The sequence below is a fragment of the Phaethon aethereus genome (assembly GCF_964289735.1).
Source record: "Phaethon aethereus genome assembly, chromosome: 7".
Taxonomy (NCBI): Eukaryota; Metazoa; Chordata; class Aves; order Phaethontiformes; family Phaethontidae; genus Phaethon; species Phaethon aethereus.
The window spans coordinates 18,443,877-18,463,926 of record NC_138583.1 but is presented as its reverse complement, the minus strand read 5'-3'; the positions used below and the strand labels follow the sequence as shown (position 1 = coordinate 18,463,926).

Genomic DNA, 20,050 nt, shown 5'->3' with positions numbered 1-20,050 from the left:
GGCCGTTGGCGTCGGAAGCCTTCGGACCCTCCGTGTGCCCGGCAGGCACCTGTCCCGCCGGGAGGCAGCTCCCGTAGGCTAACCACCCCTCCGCCTCAAGTACATTTTGTGGACATAAGCATTTTTTCAACTTTTTAAAGAACTTTTTTTTTCCCCTCCCTGGGATTTTTACGAGCCTCCCATTAGTTGGTGTTGATTTCCTGCTTCTCCCACCTCAGATAGCGCTGGCTGTCTTTCCTGGTGCTGTAGTACGGGGATCGAATCAAAATTGACAGTTTAAGTATTGCGGGAGCCCTCAAGTCCATCCACCTGTTAAAAGTGAGCAGTGCTGTTTCTGTCTTCTTTTCCCCCCACGTCGCCTGTCGGATGTGATGGAACTCATGTTCGCAGAGTGGGAGGACGGGGAGAGGTTTTCATTTGAAGACTCCGATCGCTTTGAAGAAGACTCTCTTTGTTCCTTCATCTCTGAGGCAGAGAGCCTTTGCCAGAACTGGAGAGGATGGAGGAAGCAATCAGCTGGACCCAATTCTCCCACTGTCAAAATGAAAGGTGAGGTCACCCGGTTTCATTGGGATGCTCTTTGGACTCGTGGAAGTTGTGGGGCAAGGAGGGTTGGTGGGTGAGGAGATCTGCAGAAGGAATGTCAAAGCTGCAAAGAGAAGTCACATGTAGGATCATTGTCAGGATAATTTTTGACCAAAGATTGAAACTGAAGATTTGCTGGGGATCTTAAGGCAAGTGAAAATATAGTATATATATATTTATATATAATATACAAATTTTATTTATATATTATATAATGTAATGTTTATATTATTATATTATAAAGTATATAATATATAACAATATTTTTATATAAAAATATATTTTAAGTGAAATATGATTTTTCTTTTATCTCCTTCCTTTTATCTCCTTCCTTTTCAATCCAGTGTCAGTACTTTTCTTGTTATTGCTGACCTTCATGACCCTCACCTGCCTCCTTAATATCTCCCTGTCTGGAACTCCAAAATTTTACTGTCTTCTGAATGTTGGCCTTACATGAACAGGGAATGCAATTCATGTTGAATTGTGCTGAAATCTGGCTGTGTTATGCTACGGACAAATGTTCACTTGTCACTGGATTAGGACCAGAAAGTACACTTTGCATTAGCCATAGGCTTTCCAGAGTAGCTTAAGTTTTAAATTTTTAATAAATTTGAGAACTGTCCCTAGTCCCAGGTATGTAACTGCCTGTGTCTCCTGACTAGTCAGGATTAGACTTGCAGATAGGATGTAAACTTTAAAAAAAAACCAACCCAAAACAAGAGAGAGAGAAACGCTGAATACGTGTCCAAGTTGGATAACTCTCTTGGATCCTGCTGCTGGGACACATTGGTTTTAATATGGAACATTCTCCTGGTGTAAAGAAGGGGAACAGTGTTGGTGGTGTGTTTTTGAAGCTATGAATCCTGCGATGTAGAAATAAGCATTGGGCACAGGGCAAATCATATAAACTTCATGTTTTGCTTTAAGTCTTGTTGCATATGTTAACTTGCTGGAAAGGAAATGAAGTTTTGAAAATGTACTGCTGTGGAAATAAAGACATCTCTAGTTTGACAGAGGTGTGTGAAACTGATTTGTACATCTCTACAAGTCAGACTGATGTTTGAAAGGTGATCGTTTTTGTTCAACTTTGAGATGCTTTTAGCTGACTGTCCTCCATGGGTTCAGTGTATGGTTGTATGTTTTTCTGGGTCTTGGCCTAGTTCCTCTAGCTCTCTTGACTGAGTTAAAAGCAAGCAGCACTTGCTCTCTCTGCTGTCATCTACTTGTTGCATTAAAATGAAACATTGCTTCAGTAGATTTTGCGTATTTGCAATCCTCCGTCTCTTTCCTGACATGAGAAACACAATAACATTATTGATGTGATAATTGTAATTATTTACACCATATTGAGATGTTGCTGTTCTGGGTTCTGCAACCCTGCATAGGCAAGGATTGTATTGCTCGTACCTGGTTTATGTTTTTTAGGTTTTATCTGTAGAGAGACTTAATACCTTTGTACCAAAGTTTTATTTAACAAGAGAGACATTCTGAAAGGATACTGTTGCCTGCTTTAAGGCCTTTGCTGGCAATTCCCTGGCTGTGGTCAGAGTTATTTTGAGAAGTATGTGAACATGGATTTGCTGCCTAAATAATTGTTTGTCCACTCTATGAAGTCACATATGATATTACCATCATGGAACACTTGCAGGTACTTTAATGTATGCAGTGTGTTTCCAGCAAGTCTGGTCTGAGGAGGGACCTGTCATCATCTGGGATCTCCTTGGATTTCAGAACTCCGGTAGCAATTTAATTATTTTTAACACCTCTTTTTGACAGTTTTTTTGTAGTCAGAAAAAAAGTTTGTCTTGAGAACTTGACGAATCCTGAGGTTGCCAGTTGTAGTGAGTCTTCTAAAATGTGATCATTCTGAATTGAGCTGTGTGTTTTTTATTTCCACAGTTTACCATTTTGCACTGGCCTGTGATGTAGTTGCCTATGCAAACAAAAAATGAGGTGAGACACTGAGTTCTTTGGTGTTAAGTGCTAAGGGAAAACAAGAGGAACTATATTCTGTTAGCCTTTTCTTCCAGTTTGGAGCTCAGCCTGTGTTTTGATTTGGAATCAGCCAGACAAGTTATGTAATAGAAAGGATTTCTAGCTTTTTCAATTGTTTGCAGTTTGTCCTTGTAAGCGTCCAATTCTTCATTAACTAGTTCAAAGAGAGTCCCCTTGAGACTGATGGAAGTGCTGTTGTCTGGGGAGTCCTCTTCCTAAAGAAACTACTCGCACACACACTAGTTACAGCTTGCTTTCTTTTTGCAACTTTTTATTTTCTTCTTCGGTATTTTTAATATCATGATTATGCTTATTGTAAATTTAACAATAAGGCTTGGGATGGCTTGTTGCAAATATACACAGCATGCACTGCCGAGGGTCACCAAAAAATTGAGATATTCACTTGTTTGTCAGTCACCCTGTCATCTTGATAGAAAGATGATGGAAGGTGGAGAAAAATGTCTGACTTTCTCTAATATGATACTTGGAATGACATGATTTTATAAAGAATTCATCTTTAGTAGTTACATCAGAAAAATAGGACTGTAGCTCGTTGATTTTCCCTCATTTAATTTTCACTCTGGTAAAGTCCTCCTATAGCCCTCTTATATTACTTTCTAGAAAGGAGTTTTCTCTTTAAATGTAGAATTGCTAATGTGAAGGAAGAACGCTTTGTGTTCACTTTATGCCCTTAGAGATTTTGAAACTGCTCTGAGTTTCCACTGATCCACCTGTACTGAAATCGTGGAGGAAACATCAGCAAAGCATGTCAATTTTGGGAATACCAAGAGTCCTTTCATAATTTTGAATGTTTATTTTAGGAATGACTTGTTCTCTCGCTAGACTGCCTTGATTACTTGTTTTTACTCCTCGTTTTTTTCCATTTTGGATGAGGTAATGCTTGTAACTGATATTTGGCCATTGCCTGTATACATCATTGATTAGAAGCTTTCAGCTGTACTAGGCAGATAGGGGGTTCAGCTCTGAAGTTGAAGTGAGTGGATGTTTTGAAGAATAGTGCCCTTGCGGTGTATTCAGAACCATCTGGCTCCCCAAGTTGGTTTGTGGCTCCAACTCATTTTCTTCTACATCAAATTACATCCCACCAATTTGTTACCTTTCTACCAATGAATGCACCCACTTGCCTTTCCTCCACTTTTCTGGACAGTCTTTTCTTTCCCAGAAATCGTTATGAGAGCCATTACGATCCTCTTATTTCCCTTCTCACTTTTTAAAACAGTTGTATTCTTCATTGGTAATTGAAATGTCTAGTGTTTCTGCAAATGTTTTGTTATCAATTATCTTGATATAAGGGTTTTTGTGACAGAGGTCTTAAGAGTAAATGTTCAAGTACACTCATCTGTCCAAATCCACTGTGCCTTTGTTTCTTCTTGAAAACTTCTAAGCTCTTTCCCACCCTTAGTCCTTTCTATTTCACAGTTTCTGAAGCATAAATGTTTACCAAACACTTAAGAAGTTGCCATAAAAACTGTAGGATTGCTAAATAGTGTTTTCACAATATTTTTGCTCAGTTTGTATTTATTCATTGACACCGGCTTCTGCTGGAAGCGTACTGATGAGCTGTGTTGAAACTATTTTCAATAGGCAGCTAGTGAGAAAGCTTGATTTTTTTTTTTTCCTTTCCTTTACTGTAAGCTTGAACCATTGTATACTGTATTGCAAAACCCCCTCAGCCTTAACTAAGAATTGATGCAGGCAGTGATCTCCTAGAAAACGTTCTCATTATCCAGCCCCAGACAGTTTATGTTCTTCCAAACTGTTAGGAGTGCCCACAACGTTAAGTTCTGGGCACAGTGCCTCAAAAATACAAGCGGTAGAGAGGGAATCATTGGCAGAGAATAGACAGAGCCTGAAGTGAGGATATGATCAGTTTAGAGAGTCAAAGTCTGAGCAGTGTCTACACTGGTAAAATGACAGTGACTGATTTTCATTAATTTATACAGACAAAGAATAAATGGCTTAGAGAGCAACACTTCTTCCTCAGGATTGCCAGTAACTAGTAAGTTAAAGTTAACCCTTGCTCAAGCAGTAGTTGCAGAAACATGTAGTCTCTTTCAAATTCATACTGTGCTCTTCAGATTCTTGTTCGTTTCAGAGAAGAATGTTGGTATCATCCAAAGTGTGCCTGCTCCTTGAGCCTGGTGAAGCTGGAAATGAAGACTGTGTATTATAAAGTGTATTATATATAATAAAGTGTATATAAATATAAAGTATATATAATATGTATTATAAAGTTACAACTGATTTTTTTTTTCCTACTTTATCTGTGCCTCTGGTATTAAGAGGGGGATTATGTAATCAACTCACCCTTCTGGGAGGTACAGGTGTAATAATATGTCTTGTTTGTTGTGGATTTTTAATTTAGTACAACACATGACAAAGCTGTTTTAGCCCAAATATATCCATTGTAGTATATCTGAGTTCACTAATAACATTAAAAACCCAAAACAGTAACTGTTGAGCAAAAGTATTGCATAGATCCCTAATGAGTTTCTTTACAGAAGCAACAGAATTTAAAAAATATAAATGTTGATGAGAAGGTATCACAAATGCTTATCAAATAAGCAGAGATCAGGTGTCAAAGAGTAAAGTTAACATGAAAGTGAAGGCTTAGCTGCTAGTGAAAGATAGGTTCCTCTATATTTTCTCAACCTAGTAAATGAATTTCACCTGCTTTTGTACTCTATTTCATAGTGGCTGGTGATGTTGACCTGCTATATAGCAGAAGCAAAAGTTCAAGTTGAGGAAGGGACTTACTGTGTTGTAATACAAAGTGCAAAGGAATCACTGATTCAGAGTTGAAGATACCACAGAGAAGTTCTAGAGACAGTCATTTATCAAGACTGATTGGCATAATTAAATGCACTGCTTCAGAGCTGGGATGCAGGTTTCAGAAGCTGTCTAGAAGTTTCTACTAAACAAAAAGGTAGTTTAACAATGCAATAATACTTCTGTCTCTTGGAAGGATGACAAGTTGAATGACTCTCACACATTTGTCGCTTCATTTGCATTTTCCGGTTCCTTTCTGAGGTAATTGAATGTGTGTACCCCGCTCTTCAGAAGTGAGTGCTGGAGAAACCACATAAAGAAGCTATCGAGAAAAGATGCTTTTTTACTACTGAGATTTTAAATGACCAATCCAGTTCTAACTCTTTTGTGGTCTTCTGGCCTTTTCCTTTAGATGAGCTTCTCTTTCCCTCACAAGAAGTCTTGCACATTCTTTCCCGATTCTAATTTTTCATCTTTCTACTGGGAAGTGTCTTATTTTCACCTGTCTGATCCTTCTACTGATCTTTCTTCCTGGCTTCCATGGATTTTTCTTTTTGTGTTTGTTTTCTCCTTCCTTTCACCTTGAGGAGATCCCTGTGTTGCAGAGTGACCAGAGATCACAGATGCTCTATTTGTATTTCAGGCTGACTGTAGCTACAGGGGTTATTCTTCTCTGTGGCATGTTTACCTCTGGGGAAGCAAGGATAAAGATTCAGGTTTGATCCTAGACTCTGGATTGTGCTCTCCCTTTGTTTCCTATCCATTCCTTTATCTCCCTCTTTTTTTTTTCTTTGACCTGTTCTTCATTGCCTAAAAGTGGGTTTTATTTTTATCACTTTATTTTTTACCTGTCTGTCCCGAGGTAAAAATGAAGTGAAGACAAAACATCTCAGGATTTCTCTCAAGGTGCACTTCAGGTTTGAAGTGTGTGCTTCTCCGGGCAAATGTAATTCTCCAATGAAATGCAAATGTGTTTTGATCATTGAGTAGTCTACTCAGAATAACACATGTTAAAACAGCTTTTTCTTCTCATGCTTAAAAGTGGTTTTTTTCATGCTTAGAAGTACTGCTTATGTCACTTCTTTGAATGCTAGCACCAAAAGTTATTTTCTTTGTTAAATTAATGTGTTTGAGTATCTATATGATCTGGTGCTGTAAGCAGGAAGAGCAGGCAGGAGACTAATTTTGTGTGTCTTAAAGCCACCACAGAGAGCCTTGTGTTTTGAGTTGTGTTCCTCCTGCGTACCTGGGGTCACCCATCAGCAGTGGGCAATGAAACAAAAAAACCAAAAATTGCTGCAGCTTTTGGAGTGCTGCTGATAAAGGCCAGGAGCAAAGGAGACCAGATTTTTTTTTTTTCCTGGTAGATTCTAGAACATGTAGGTGTTCGCATAAGTACAGAACATGTAGATGTAATTCCTGACCTGATGAAAACCCTGGAAGATTTAAAGTTAGAGCTTAGTTACTCTTAAGATGCATCTTCATTTAAAGTTAGAGCTTAGTTACTCTTAAGATGCATCTTCATTTCTAGGCAGATTACTCAATTTCAGAACCTGCCTTTTCTGGGTCTGCTTTTTGCTAATGTCCTACAACATGGGTGAATCTTTGTGACTCTTCACTTCACCGTTAGAGATTTTTTTTTGTGAGTTGCTGAGTTCAGAAAGTGATGGGAAATTTCAAGAAGCCAGGCAGGCTTGTTCAATAGGTGCAGGTGTCCTCCTAACTTCATGAACTGTGTTGGGCTGTTGTCAGTTCTGTGCTTCTCTGCTCTGGTTGGTGATTGCTTCTAGTCCTAATATAGTGGCATGATCTGTATGTTTGAAGAGCCATCAGTTAAATGTGATTTAATGTGCCAGTTGACACTTTAGAGTTCCAGTTCAGTTTGAGGAACAGCAACAAAGCCGTAGCATAATCTATATGCAGAAAAATAGCACCTTTTGTACAGTCTATATTACTTGTGGCATTAGTGAGAAAAGAAGTAGTGAGAAAAGAATTGAACTGATCAAACCTAGGAATGGCTGTTTTCAAATACAGCATACCCAAAGTAAAAATTAATCTGTGTATGATTTGTAGAAGTAAAACTCACATGTTGGCTTGTGGCCAGACCCTTTTTTTGCCTCTCCGAAGTGGTACATACTCGAATCAATGTCTGTTTTGCAGCATTTGTGTAATAACTATGGTGAAGCTTTTAAGCAAAGGTAAATTCAGTAATTTCAGTTACTATGAAAAGTTGGTAGAGGATTAGAGGAGGCTTAAGTACGCAAATGGATTTTTTTCTTGTAGGGTAACTTAAGAAAGTTCCTTTTCGTATAGCCTAGTTTATGAACCTTTGCTTGGTTATGATGTCTAGGTTTTTAAAAATAGTTAAGTTACCCTACTAGCTAGTGAGTATGACAGAGGTGTCCTTACATCTTTTTAAACTCACATAGACTTGAAGGGAAATGTGTTATGTATTAATGTTAGTCTAGTGAATAGGAGAGAGCTTTCTTGTCCACATCAAGTTCTTCATAGTCTGTGGTTGCCGAGTAATATAATTTTCACTAGTATGCTGAGGAAAGGATAACACAGTGAGTTAAATGTTAAGAGTAAGGAATATGAAACCAGAAATAGGGAATTACGCCCCCCCCCAATGGATTGGCAAAGATCATAGGGTAGTCTTTTTAAGAAGCAGGGAAAAAGCCCCTTTACCTCCCCAGTATACCTTTGAGGGAACAGAAATGGATATCAGTGGTTTGAACAGTGTCTCTTACGCAGATTATAAAACTGGGAGCAGAGACCATCTCCTCTTAATTGTCTGTTGTCCTAGTTATTATACAGTACTTTGTTCCAGAGGAAGAAAGGAATGTACAGATTCAAAAGATGTTTTACATACTTTAATGAACTTCTGGAGTAAATGTTTGGCTATTTAGAATACCTATAATTAATTTGATGTTTTTGTTTGTTGTTATATTTTTAGGTAACATTTCCAAAGAGTCAAAACCAATTTATTCTTTAGCCCTTAAAGTGCAAGGATGTCTTTAAGATTTCATTGCTCTTTTTAGACAGACAACTTTTTTCTGTCACCTATCTAATTGTAAGACCGTAAGGCATTTATGAGAGTAATTAAAAATAGTGTCATGGCTAGAAGTTATTTATTTGACTTTATTTTAATGCACTTTATCTGTATTAATGTCTTTCCTCCCTCCTGTTTTGTACACCCTTCCGAACCCTCCAAACGTAAAATTCAAAGCACATATGTATCAACTAGCTAAAATAGGCCTAGAATTTTTTTTTTAAAGATTAAAGAGCAGTGATGTATAATATACAAAATAATTCAAGTACTGGTTCTAATTTCAAAACACTGTATCACACATTTCTAAGTTACTTCCTCTGAAGCTGTGTAGTGTTGAGCAATAAGTATAGGGTTACCAACCAGATGATTATCATACTTCTCAAATTTGTGTGTATTTGATGCATATTTTCTTCTTTGTTTATTGCCTGTAGAATGGCAGTAACGTTCTGGCAAGGCTGTGGATAGTCGTGTAGCATTTTTAACAGAAAATACTGAAAGTGATGTCTTTGAGACATTTCTTGATGGTGCTTTAAATGTTATGGGCAAGCCTGTGGAAATTCTGCTGTTTTGATTATGTTTAGTTCATCTGTATTTGCTTCCATACAGCTGGAAACATACTATCTTTGAAAAGAATGAAACAAGGGAGCTCTGTCAAGCTGTGATATGCTTATTACTTAAAAACTTCTGGAATTGCATATTTTGAGAAGGGAGATGCTGTGAAAAGTATCTGGTTTTAACAAAATATTGTTGCTATTATGAATCATTACTAGTGTTTCTAGATCACTGTAACAAAAACCTAAGAAAGGAGAAAATGTCAATATTTACCAGTATCAATTAGGAGAAGGTTGAACACATTTAAGATGTATACAACTGGAAAATCCGTGTGTTGATTTTTCTGTATTTACCTAAATGTCTACTGGTGTGTGGTTAGCACTGAAAAAATTCGGAAGTTAAGACGTTCTCTCTCCACAGAAGAGGGAAACCTGAAAAGATTGCAGGAGTAGTGTCTTTAAACAAATTCTTAACTTCCTCATTCAGTTGCTGCAAGTAGGGGGACCTGAGTGTTATTTCTTGATGTCTCAGTGACTTTTATGCCTTTCTTTTGTCTGCTTGGTTTAGTTTGTCGCCGTGAGATGTATAGTAGAGCTTTCAAGCTTCTTTTTCATATGGGATAAGGATTGGCTTATAGAAGAAAGGATAAATGGGTAAGATGGAGGAAGAAACAAATCTGCCCTCAGAAGAAATCCTGTCCCTTCGTGGGAGAAAAGCTGGATGCTGGAGGGGAGAATAGACTTGAGGGAATGAAAAAGAGGGAGGTTAGAGACCAAAAGCAGTATAGAGTAAGAAGTCCATATTTTTTACAAAAATATAAATAGGTAGTGTAATAAAAGAAGTATTACCCAGAATTTGTCTGCAAGCAATGAGCGTCTTTACAGGAAGGCATCCAGCTGTACTTTCTCATCCCAAGTCAAGACATTTAAGAGGTGACTTGTTGAAGCAGTGGGCAGGTGAACACCTGGGCCACCAATTCTGCCTTCCTCTTCTCTTTAGAGAGATTCAAAATTTAAGCAGATGGTTGTCATTCTTTGCCATCCAGAAATACTGGTAAACATGAGTAATTCATTGGCGGTGATCTGAAAATGAAAACAGCAATGTTTTAAAATCCAATTCGTATGGTTCTTTCCCTCCTCCCACCAACTATACTAATGGAAAAAAGTTAATTGTAGCTTTTCTGTTCATTAGGCTTGAGATCTCTAAAGGTGCTGCTTTGAGCATGTCTTCCCAGCCAGAACTAAAGGAAAAGTGAGGTGGCCTTAAAGTGAATGTAGTCAAGTTACCATCTGGACTCTTTTTTAGATATATTCATTAAAACAATGCCTATGTGCAGCCAAGACGTTCTTACCGGCATCTCTTCAATGTATGTGACAGAACAAGATTCTTCTCTGAAGTACAGAAAAGTTTGCCAAACCTGTGAATATTGAGTATCGTATGTCCTTATGGAGTCTGTCCACATCTTGTTTCTGGTCTTTGTAGGACTTCAGGTTTACTGTTCTCAATATATGTTCACAATTGCCTGACTGTGTATCACAAATTGTGATTCTCAAGACTTACCCTTTAATCTTTCTCTTTTTTTAATATCCCTATACTGGAATGCTTACCTGGTAAATTTGCATCTGTCTCATCCTGTAGAGAGTGTACCAACACAAATCCTTGTTAATCCATGTTAGAGGCTAATTGAATAGCTTGATGATGGCTTGAATGCCCAAGTTCCGTGCTTTTAGGAAATACTGATTGCTGATGTAAAAATTATTGGTAAGTATTTGACATTTAAGCTTCGTGATAGTCCTGCTGGTGGGTTAGTGTGTAATTAATAGGTGTACAAATTAAATGACAACTTTTTCTGAGAATCTAGTACCTTTGTGAAGTCTATATGGCATCATTTAGTAATTCTCTTGAGCTGTTTACAGTTCCTGCTGCATATTGCATGTAATTCCATTTCCTACCTCATATTTAGGTCAGTAAATGCTGAGATGGGAGAAAAAGGGAAATGCAGCTGTAAATTTGTTTACCAGAGTTCCAGGTGAAAATATTGGTACCGTACACCTGCATGTAACTTTTATGGGTGGCTTGAAAAGAAGGTGATCTGACACAGAGAAGTTAGTTGTATTTGACCCGGAATGCCGTTGGAAGTTTTCATTGACTAATTGATTGCATTTAAAGCAGTAGTGCATGGGGTCAGCTGAGCTGCTTATCCTTCTCAAGGACAGGGAGTTAGTTTTCCCTGGCTAGTTAGGAGCAGCAAGTGTTTCAATGTTTCGGTGTCTGTGGAAATTTTCAGAAGATGGTTGAATTTGCTTCAGTCTTGTGATGTTGGAGAGATCTTGGGAGATACTATGCATTTGCCTAAGCAAATTCATGCAACGGACTGAAGTTAATCAGGGCCTCACAGTCCTCCAGTGCTGCTTTTGTTATTATTTTTGTGCACTGAGAAATGATAGACATACTTGTAATTAATTCCTCCTCTGTAAACATTCTGTAGCTGCCTGCTTGCTTCATATATTCCGTGGTACCCAGTTCTGTTTCCCCCTCCTTTTGTTCTCTGTCTAGGTGATGCCACGGAAATGGAAGAGAATTTATTTCTTGTTAGAGGAGGAACTTTCTCCAACTGTAGGATACTAAGAAATGATCAGATAGATGCCTTTGAGCAGGAGGAAATGTGATTGTTGTGGGGTGAGAGCTTGAGGGGGACTAGGGACTGCCGGCTTTGGAAGCCTGTGTCCTGCAGCAGCGGTTCAGGCTGGTCGGGGACTGCTATACTGCACCTTTGGACTGCGGTGGGAGAACCTAGAATTGAAGGACATCGCTGAGTGGGCTCTGTAACCTCCCACAGGGCCATAGACCTGGGGTTAGATTTGGGGAGATTTTTACAGATCCCAAGGAGATAAAAAGAGGAGTCAGGTAAGATTTTTACAAAAGCATTTAGATATCTAACTTCTTTTGACTCCTGACCATGAAATAGATTTTTAAATCTCTAATGGTTTCCTGTTGGTGATATTAAGAGGCGGTATCTTCTTTTAGATCCTGACAGATGTTTAATTAATTTTTTTTTTTTTACCCTAGAGGTGAGAATGCCTCATCCTCGATCTATTCTTTTCAGACAATAACTTTCCCGTCAGCCCCAACAAAATTGGCCTGATCTCATTCTGATATGCTCAGTAATGCAGCTCTTCAGTATTTGCCAGTGCATTTGTTTCAAGGCCAAGTGATACTGCTCTGGGATTTAGACACCAGAAAAAAGCTGGTTAGAGATTAATTTTGCATGTAATACTTAAGGATGGATACTAATGGTAGAGAGCAGCACATTAAATAGTAGAGGTTGCATGGTGTTTTGTAGGACTTCCTTTCAGTGTCTGAAAACATATCAATACTTCTCGATAGAGATTGATCCTCAGCTGTGATGCAGTCTGATTTTTTGATTTGTGTTTACGTTCTATCGTCTACAATCAGAAAAATATCTGGTCTGTGCTGGTCTTTGTAGCTTGTTTTTTTGTTGTAGACCACTGAGATGATTTTGAATTCTGAACTTTTAAAACACCTTGCGTGAAGCAGAAGTGGGAATAATTGGTAGTAGTGAGCCTTGCTTTCAGGAAACGGGAGCTGTTTGATGTCTGTGCTCTGAATGCACAATCCCGGTTATGCAGTATGCTTTCTGCACGGGGTGAGAGTGTGAGGAGTAGCAGTGCAGGGGAAATGGCTTGCCTGAAGCTGATCTGCTTGATCAGCTGTAGAGTGATTCTGAATGCAAGCTGCCCAATTTGTCATGAAACCTTGGCCAGCACTGGCATGAATACAGTGTTTTGTAGCACTGTCTGTCTTCCTTTACAAAAATCTGCTGTTCATTTTAGGATTTCTAGCAGCTGTCTGTTGCTTGCCCAGGCTGCTCTTTTTTTTAAATGAATTCTTTTTTTAGAGTGGGAAATGGAAAGGTGGTTGGATTAAGAATTTTCTTGACTGAATTTCTAGAGGAGATTGTTGAGTTGTGAATGCTGCATTGCCTGCCTAATGCTGGTATTTCAGTTTTGGGATCCCAATCATGTTAGAGTGGTAAGAGTTAAGAAAAGAGCTTACTGACATGTTACTCTTGCAGAGTTTATGAAGAGACAAATAGAACTCATCTGGTGTAAGGCATCAACATAACATCGAATACTCCAATTTCATCAGTGCAGCCCTGTGCAGAAGATTCTCACAGTTACTGCATAGCAGAAGCAATAGAGCGTGTCCAGAGAAGGGCAGCGAAGCTGGTGAGGGGTCTGGAGCACAAGTCTTATGAGGAGCAGCTGAGGGAACTGGGGTCGTTCAGTCTGGAGAAGAGGAGGCTGAGGGGAGACCTTATCGCTCTCTACAACTACCTGAAAGGGGGTTGTGGTGACGAGGATGTTGGTCTTTTCTCCCAACTAACTAGTGACAGGATGAGAGGAAATGGCCTCAAGTTGCGCCAGGGGAGGTTTAGATTGGATATTAAGAAAAATTTCTTCACCGAGAGGGTGGTCAAGCATTGGAACAGGCTGCCCAGGGAGGTGGTGGAGTCGCCATCTCTGGAAGTGTTCAAAAAACATGTGGATGTGGCGCTTCAGGACATGGTTTAGGGGACATGGTGGCGCTGGATTAATGGTTGGACTTGATGATCTTGAAGGTCCTTTCCAACCTAGTGATTCTGTGATTCTGTGAGTTAAATGGAAAATACACACTTCTGATCTGGATTTGACTTGTGCTTGGAGAGGTTCTGACATTTGCTCAGGGCAGATGTTTTCTGTAGGTACACTGTGCGTGTTTGCAACAAAATTTTATGTGAACTGTGAGGCAGAATTTAGGTGACTAGGAACTTAGGAATTTGAGTTCTGTGATGGAGTAATGTGCTGGTGTTTCTGTCCCGGAGTCATGAAACCAAAGCATGGATTTTGGTTGCATCTTTATTTCCCTCCCTCTCCCATGAAGCATCTTTTTGGTTACCAAATATAGCTTGTAGCTTTCCACCTTTGCCTTGTCCTGAAGTTCTGAAGACTCGATTCAAGTGTTTTTTTTCTAGAGATCTCGTTTCTAATACAGTAAGAGTGTTGTAGCTATGATGCTTTAAGGACCTAAGGAAGACAAGTTTGGAAGGAAAGAAGGGAAATCTGTTCTTTAGCCAGCTGACCTTTGGAGTGTAGGAAAAGTTTTCAGACGTGCAGCTCTTCTTCTGTCTGCTAATTGCAAGAGGACCTTTAAGGGGTGATTACACAGCAGGTTATCTGCTTGGCAGTTAAGATTTACTTGGGCATATTGAAACTCTTTAGTTATGTTTACTGGTGGTGAAAGGAGGAATAACACCACAGGGGTGGTTATTTTTCTTATTAACATCTTGTGCTGCTCTGAAGAGAGATTCCTTCAGATGTTTTGCCTGCCAAAGTGTTCTAGCTGTCACAGGAAACCGCAGGTGAAGTTGGGAGTAGTATAAGCAAGCAGCTGCTCCAAGAAGGTGTATTGAGAAGTTTGCCTCTGTCTTCACATATGTTGTAGCCTCTTGCCGTGAGGAGCTGTTTCTTGCGTCATTTTCTTAAAAGTCCCGTAGCAGAAAGCATTGGCCTTTTTCTGCTGGCATAGGTCTGCTCAGCAGTACTAAGCACCCCAAATTTCCCCTGGTAATGCCAGTACTACATTATTTGGTTAAACTGTAATTTCTGCCTATTGATTAAGTTGTGACAAGAGTAACAGTATACGTGCTGGCTGTTGTTGCAGTCGGATTATGGCAGACACTGATATTTTGTAGGATGAAAGAATGTTTCTGAATAATTCTGTGGACATTTCCAAACAAAGTTGTATTTGGATTGTCTGACAAGGTGATCTGAGTAGCTGGTCTCTGGCAGTCAGAGGACATTGAACTCGCTCCCCATGTGTCTCACATTCTTATCCAGTGTGGCACAGGGCTGGGAGGTTTGATTCTCAGGGGAGAAGTCTCATTTGGAGAGAGTGTGGGAAGAAAAAGGCACCAGTTCCCCACAAATCTCTAGAAATTCAGGGAAAGTAAACGCTGCATATATTGGTGTGCGCTATGCAGGCTAATGTAAGAACCCCTACTATTCATCTTTGTCTGCTTGCTTGTTTCAACATTGGTTTAGCATTAAAAGGTGGGGCACTGGGAACTAGAGCATCTCAAAGAAAGCCTTTCTGAAGTTAGATCATGACCACTTTACACAGCAGCGGAAGATTTTGCTACTGGTAGAAAGTTTTTGCTAACAGAAAGAAATGATGAATTACTGTAGGGAAAGTTGAGACACGGCTGTGGGATTTTTGGCATATTCCTAGTGATTTAAACTCTTAGTGGGTTGGGACTCTTGGACTGTACACACACATCACGTATATTCTAAGTTTTAGTCCTCTAATCAGTTACTGCTTAGCATTATAAAGCCTCATCAGCTTTCTTTTTGTAGGGCTTTTTTATGCCTCACGAAATCTTGTGGAAGTGTCACCAGGAGTTCACATAATACTCCAACGCTTTATGATTTAAAAGATGTAACTTTAAAAATAATAACATAAAGATAAAAGACTTTTTAACTCAGTCTAATATTGAAACAGCAAGAGTTGACCTGAGTATGTGGAATCACTCCTCAGTTAGGTGTTCAGATTCTTTAACAAAAATTGTTTTGGGATGCAGCCTCTATGCTTGATGCCAGCACAATGGTGATGCCATTTCTCCCCAGGTGTGCAAAGTTAAGTCAGCTGGTTTTTGGTTGGTTTTTTTTAATCTCTGTACGCATGCAGAGAGTGAGTGTAGAAAACCATTGTGAAATGGGTTTGTCAGAAATATTCTTTTTAATAATTCAGATGACCAGAAGGGGAACTGCAAGCCTTAACAGGTTTAAAATTACCGACACTTGAAAGAAACAACCCCACTCATCCACTCCAAATACACAGTGTGATTTAGTATTGTATTCTGCAAAGTTACAGGGATTGTGTGCAAATAAAAAATGAAGGGATTTTTTTTTTTGTTATTTTGATGTATTTTAAGGTCTGCCTTATAGAAGAAACCAATTCTTGCTTCCTAAAATGTCTTAATCTTGGAGGCAGAAGTCATCATGTCAAGATATGTTTATGCAGTCAGCCAAATAATATACTACTCTTGTTTTGAAGGGAAATGTAAATACAGCAACAAAAAGATAGTTTGAGCCATTAAATATTTTGACTTACTTGTATGAGCTGTTTGTGATGTAGTGTTAAGCAATTTTCAAAAATCAAATTGAGCTGAAATTTGACTCTGTGCTATGGCTTTTGCTGTCAGTGGTGGAGACTGGAGATGAATTGGACACCCTCCTGTGATAAAACAAACCTTTTTGCATTGGATTAAAAAAAAAAAGCCATTCCTAAAATGTTATTGTGATGGTTGTAATGGAATTTGTGTAGTAATAGTTGCTGCAGTTTGTCAATTAAGCATGAGGTTTCCAATTCTGGACCGTAATCTGCCCATCTGGGATTTGTATTTTTAATGGATTTGGCTATGAATCTCATCAGTCTTATCCAGTAAACGCTAATGAAAAAGTTCTGCTGCTTATTTGTCTTCCCAACTGTTTTGTACATAAAAATGTCATTCTGTGGGTTAGGGCTGATGTAGGCCTCCCCCCAATTCTTCTTTTTGCTTTCAACATGGTCTTATGTATCTCTGCATTTGCTAAGCTGTGACATTATTCTCAGTGTAATGTCAGTGCTGCAAAATGGTTATGGGATCCAGATAGAGTTGTATAACTCTAGTTGAGGAAATAAGAGGTATAAGAAAGTCTTGTAAACACAGATCTCATTAGGGTTTTAATGCTGTTAGTAAGCTTATGGGGGTAGTAGCAGTGGAGGAGGAGGAAGAAAACAGCAAACAAGTGAAGCAGACCTGTTCCTAAATTTAAAAAAAAAGCCACATATTTGGTTGATAACTTTCCTTCCTGAGAGTTCTGCACTAATTACAGGCAGTAAGAAGGGTAATGTGCAAATTAAAGAGGTGAATTACACGGACAGAAAAATATAACCAAGTAACCCTGATAGTTCTTTTTCGTTTGATTTATCCTGTGAGCAAATCAATGTACTAGTGATTCAAACGGAATCTTCATTTGTTCTCTGGAGCATTTTGCTAGTTTGTTGGTCACTTAGTTCTCTCTAAGGCTATGTTTCAGCTATTAAAAAAAAGGTGTGTGTATATATATATGTGTGTGTGTATGTATTTTTTTTTTTAATTCTTGCATAGTGAGAATATCATCCTGCCATAAAACCATAGTGCAGAAAGCCATATTTTTAGAGTTTTTCCTGTGGCTAACTTTGCCTGAAATACCTGATGACTGCATTACAGTGGCCTGTCCTTGCTGCTTTGCTAGATCAGTTTAGCAGCGCTTGCTAACCTGTTACGAGTATGTGAATGTTCTAAAAATGCAAAAAAGTTGAGAAAAAACAAAACCAAAAGAGTCTTCAAGTCAGAATGCTCCCTCCAGTCATCTTTTCCGAGCAAGCTTGATTAACAATCAACAACAGCAGCATTTGTAGCATCCTTTCTCCATCATTTGATCCCTGTTCGTATCTTATCTTATCTAACCTTCTTCATCTGTCACGGAATGTGAAAAACTTGCACAGATGAATTCCAGCAAAGGCTACCGTGGGAATTAGTTTGGAGTGGGTAGTATCTGAGAAACAAATAGCTGAAACTTTATTCTGATTTGGCACAGCAGGTGTTCCAGTGTAAAGGAGTTGCTTATTTTCTTAAGACTGACACTGCTTGAATACTTGAGGAACGCAGAATGTGTGTCTTTGCATCAGTTTCCTTAATCTGTAAAAGGAAAATAAACTCCTACTTTTTAGTAATAGTGTGGTTTGCTAGTTTTTTACAAGGAACGTGATGGGTTTTTTCCCTCAGTACAAGATGGCATGGAATTACTCATCTGAAGCAGAGGAATGCTAATTGAAGACAGCTGGGAGTCAGTAGTTGAATATTGCACTGTGTCTTAAGCTTTTCAAATGCCTCATTTTGCACATAGTCAAGCTAGACCAGGACTGGGTACGGGGGCAGCTCCTTGTATCCGTTCAACTGCCAGGGTCTGACATCGCAGGGTCTTAGTTCAGTGTGGGGGTCCTCACCCCTCAGCTTGTCAGTTTGGTTTCTTCTCATGTATTTGGGCGAGAAAGCTCATTCTTGGTGCCTGTTCAGTACTTGACATGTCTGCTTCTGCCGTAAGAGCACCATTAGCTCCAGTTGTGCTGAGGCAATCTGTGATGTGTGTGTGTGTGTGTATGTGTCCACTACGAACACCACTGAGACCAGCTGCGTGATTTGAAAAGATCATCTACAACTCAGAGAGTGATGATTTTTTGAAGGGAAATGAGTTCCTAATTGTAAGAATCAGTACAGGCCTGAAAGAGGGCGTCTTGATTATCATCTAACGGGCTTTTTTAGATAGTTTACTCTTGGCATGTGTCTAGCTGAACTTTCTTTTACTACATGGTACAGCTTAATAGCTGCTCCAGCAATTCATCTGTGAGCCTTTACAATGGACGTTTCTCATGCTGTTCAATTTAGTTTGAACTCTTCTATCCCAAATACTCTCTCCCCTAACTTTGGTCCGTTTTAGCATAAGTCTTTAAAGGTGAATGCTTCTATTGTTTTAAGAGCTTGTATGTTATCTCTCTCTCCTCCTTTTTTTTTTTTTTAATTATGTTAGCTATTTCAGTTGCTTTTTTAATGTTAAGTATTTGGTTTCCTTCTGCAGCTTGGTGGTTGTGGTTCAATACTTCATATGTTCCCACTAAAGTGTTCATACGTTCCAAGTCTTACAGGCACAGACTAGAGTGGCTGCAATATCTCTTTACTCAGGTGGAGAACTTTTCCTTTACATCTTTGAAAACATAGCTGTCCTGTTTGTGACTGTATCATGAAGCTTACATTTAACTGTGCTTAGTCTGACTTACTCCCAAGATTGTGATCCCAAGACTGTTCAAGGATGCTCTTAATATTCCACCATTTCTGTGTATTATGTACTAGTGCATTAAAGATGTGCTGTGTTTTTTAATAATATTGCCTGAATTTTGGGAAATTGTATGGGACAGTAATTAGCTACCGAGCCCACAAGTTTGTACTTGAAAGCCACAAACCAGCAAGTGGACAGAAATGTATACCCTTACTGCTTACATAGGCTGCAAGTCTATTAGTTCAACAGTTCAGAAGATACTCCCTTTCTGATGACTTCGTAAGGCTGGGACCTGCCTGGGCAAAATGGTTATGTGTCAGAAAACCGATTGGTGGTGGTGTGTCTGTGACACGTTGAATCAGTTCTGCTCTTAACTGAATGCCTCTTTGAAAAGAGAACTGAAGTTAAGGAGCCTTGTGGATGCAGCTTTGGATGAGAAATGCTTTTGAAGGAAGATAAAATATCTTATTTTCAGACTTTTGCAACATGCTTCTGTTCCATACCATGTGTTTTACTCTCAGTTCAGAAGTGAATTTTGTTTATTTTTAAAAACACATATGTTCCTTTTCATAGGATGTTGATTATGTGGTAAAATGGAAGAAGAACAAATAAAGATGTATAAGTAATGGTCTAAATACCTTGGTTCTAACTTATTTGAAATGAAGGGTACATTTTTAATTAAAAAGTTCATGTTTCATTTTACAACGTTCACCTTGGGACACTGTTTTTTTAAGTACATTCAGAGCATTCATCGTTGAATATTACAGAGTTCAAGACAGAGGTGAAGTTTTCTGATGTTTCTTGCAGAGTTTGAGACCTGAAGGAATATATTTCTCTGGCACGTACTTCTTAAAGACATGAACTCTGAGAATAATTTCGAGAAAGGAAAAAGGAACAAGAGAATGAAGTAAAACCAGCAGCAGAATTTTAGAAGGAAATGTAAAAAAAATAGAAAACAATAAGAAACCAAATATTTTTGAAAAGTTGTGATTTAGGTGAGTTATAGTTAAATGTAATGCTTGTTCTGCTTGCCCATATTTTAGAGTTCTCAAGACTTTTTGGTTTTAAGAGGTATCAGAGAGAGAATATATCACTGACTTAAGTCAAGGGGCATTTTACTGATGGGCACTTAACTAAAACAAAACAAGCAGAAATG

General features: G+C 38.7%; 1 protein-coding gene across 1 annotated transcript in view; it reads left to right on the top strand.

The window, feature by feature from the left end:
• Positions 1-371: 371 nt before the first annotated feature.
• Positions 372-20,050, top strand: part of ZSWIM8 (zinc finger SWIM-type containing 8) — a gene marked incomplete at both ends in the record, with an annotated part of 61,525 nt that continues 41,846 nt past the window's right edge. Inside the window, one exon of the mRNA XM_082002261.1 lies at positions 372-549. Coding sequence (XP_081858387.1) covers positions 372-549 — 178 coding nt within the window. The remainder of the gene's footprint in view (positions 550-20,050) is intronic.